The sequence below is a fragment of the Antrostomus carolinensis genome, unplaced genomic scaffold, assembly GCF_000700745.2.
Source record: "Antrostomus carolinensis isolate BGI_N321 unplaced genomic scaffold, ASM70074v2 scaffold29465, whole genome shotgun sequence".
Lineage (NCBI taxonomy): Eukaryota > Metazoa > Chordata > Aves > Caprimulgiformes > Caprimulgidae > Antrostomus > Antrostomus carolinensis.
The window spans coordinates 3041-5608 of record NW_010314800.1 but is presented as its reverse complement, the minus strand read 5'-3'; the positions used below and the strand labels follow the sequence as shown (position 1 = coordinate 5608).

At 55.3% G+C, this 2568-nt stretch overlaps 1 protein-coding gene across 1 annotated transcript in view; it reads left to right on the top strand.

The window, feature by feature from the left end:
- The window catches only part of LOC104524788 (seizure 6-like protein), a gene marked incomplete at both ends in the record, with an annotated part of 10971 nt that overhangs the window by 5626 nt on the left and 2777 nt on the right, over positions 1–2568 (top strand). Inside the window, one exon of the mRNA XM_010167773.1 lies at positions 2290–2482. Coding sequence (XP_010166075.1) covers positions 2290–2482 — 193 coding nt within the window. The remainder of the gene's footprint in view (positions 1–2289; positions 2483–2568) is intronic.

Sequence of the window (2568 nt, the reverse complement as noted above, 5' to 3'; positions counted from 1 at the left end):
ACTGGAAGGCCACAGTGAGGTCTCCCAGAAGCCTTCTCTTCTCCCAGCTGAACAAGCCCAGCTCCCTCAACCTTTCTCCATCAGAGAGGTGCTCCAGCCCTCGGATCATCATCTGAGATGCTGCAGCCTCCATCGTCTCCCTCCTTCCTGCAGAGCTCTGCCCCTTCCAGCTGCTGCTCCAGAACCCTTCCCAGAGGCTGAGCTGGGCAGGGAGAGCAGAGCAGAGCAGCTCAGCTCAGCTGCCACCCGCCGCCCCGATCACATTCCTGATCGTTTCTCCTTCTAATTTGCCGGAGCGACTCAGTGCTGGATAGAGTGTTTGCTGCTAGTCTTCGCCACAGGGAGCTAGCTGGGGAGCAGCTCTGTCTTTGAGTGATTTCAGAACAAAACGTGTAGGAAATAGGCTGGAAATGTCTTTGCAGCGATTCAGACTTGGCTGGGGAAGCAGAACTCTGCCCCGGTGGGACCGGGGGGAAGTTGTTAGCGTTGTATGTAGCCCACTTAGCGTCCCTGGATCCCACGCCTCAATTAATTCATCCCCAATAGTGTTTAATTCATTCCATTTATTAATAACTGGAGCTAAGCCATCCCACCAGATGTGATGTGTGTGTGCTGTGCTGGGGAGGCACATTTTCAGGACAAAACCTGGAGAAGAAGAAATGATCCAGGGCAGGTTGGGGTGTAGGGTGTGCACTTGGCCTGTGTTTCCCACACATCCGTGAGGATCGAGGACCTGCTTTTCCCTGCAGTGAGGACCAGAGCCCCCCTGCAGTGACCCAGCACCCTGCTGCAAAATAAGGCAAAATCAGCTGCTTCTGGGTTAAAAGTGTGGGCTGGGGTGAACTCAGGTGCTCTGACCCTGCTCAGCCCAGCCCTGCAGCGAGGACGGGGCTTTTCCAGGCATCCTTCGGGGCTCACAGTCTCTTGGGGCAGGCCGGGGGTTACTCCACAGGGCTGGGGTCATTTCTCCAGGTGAAAACCTGCTTTTTCCAGCAGGTCAGAGGATGCCAAGTGCTGCAGGTGGCTCTGTGTGCAGCACCAGCAGCCCTTGGAGCCGGGCACATCCCTCCTCATGTGCTGGGTGGGGAAATGGTCACGGTTGTGACAACAGCAACAGATCCTTCTAGTCACAACATCGTCGGGAGCGCTCGCAATTACAGGCTGAGGCTGTGGTGTGTGCTAAATATAGAGCCCTGGTCCTCACACACTTCAGGGAACAAATGATCTGATGAGCATCTTTCTGCTGAAATATGAGCCCATTTATTAAGCTAAATGGACGTGAAATGCAAATGTGAGGTTACTTTTCAGCTATTTCCAAATAATAATTAAAGCTTTTTGGGACTGATCATTAGTTGCATTTGCCTTGTGACTCCCCATCCACTCCCCAGTGTGGATGAGGGATCCTGGGGAGGATCCCTGGTGCACAGGGTGGATGGTGAGCACCAAGCCCTACAAAATACCCTGGTCTGGTTGCAGGTGTGAGCCCAACAGCCCAGCCACGGCTGAGACCGGTGAGCTGTGGCCGTGGCCCTGCCCTGAGATGCAGGTCTGCTCCCAGGGCTGATGCAGCTGGAATTGGGGTCCCACCACTACCCTGACCAGCAACTCGTGGTGCCCCTCCATCTCCCTCCTGTCTCACCTCACCTGTCCTAATCCTCATTTTCAGCAGAGAAGTAGATGTGGGTCAACTTGTGCTGCACAGGGGCATCCAGCCCTGAAATGTGTCTCAAGTGAGCAGCTGTAGCTGCCTGTGCCCACTGTCCTGGGGGGCAGAAGGGCTCAGTGGTCATGGGGGTCCCTTGGAATCCTGCAGGGCACAGACTGCTCCATCGCAGCTGAACAAGCAAGCAGCTCCCATCTGTAACGAGTCCCCAGTGCTCCGAGTGGTGCAGAGGTGTCCTGGTTTTGCCAGGGTAGAGTTAATTTTCTTCTTAGCAGCCAGCATAGCCGTGGTTTAGGCTCAGTGTGGGATTTGTTATAGGAAGAACGTTGATAACATACTGATGTTTTCAGCTGTTGCTGGAAGTCAAAGGACTTTGTGTTTTGCTGGTCTGTGAGTGGAAAGAACTAGAGTAGGGCAGTGCAGTAATTAGCAAAACCCAAACTGGCATTTGGCTCTGCCCATGGGATATTCCATCTCCTATCCCGGCATAGGGAGGACATTAACCAGGGCTGACTGGAAATAGGGGGATTCTCTCAGGGATCACTTGGGCTCTCACTCTTCCAGGGTTTGGGTTTGGGGACTGTCTCTGTTCTGGGATCACTCACAGGTCTTCTGTTCCCACCCAGGTGAAGAGCGTGAACCTGTCTGACGGGGAGGTGCTCTCCATCCGTGGGGTGGATGGCAATGCCCTGGTGGTCCTGGCCAACCAGACCCTGCTGGTGGAGGGCCAGGTGATCCGCAGCCCCACCAACACCATCTCCGTCTACTTCCGCACCTTCCAGGACGAGGTGGTGGGGACCTTCCAGCTCCACTACCAGGGTGGGTGCCTCCCCGACGTGGATGTGTAAGGGGTGGGACGGGGTGTCAGTCCCATGGGGATTGGCCCCACCAGGCTGCAGGGGTGG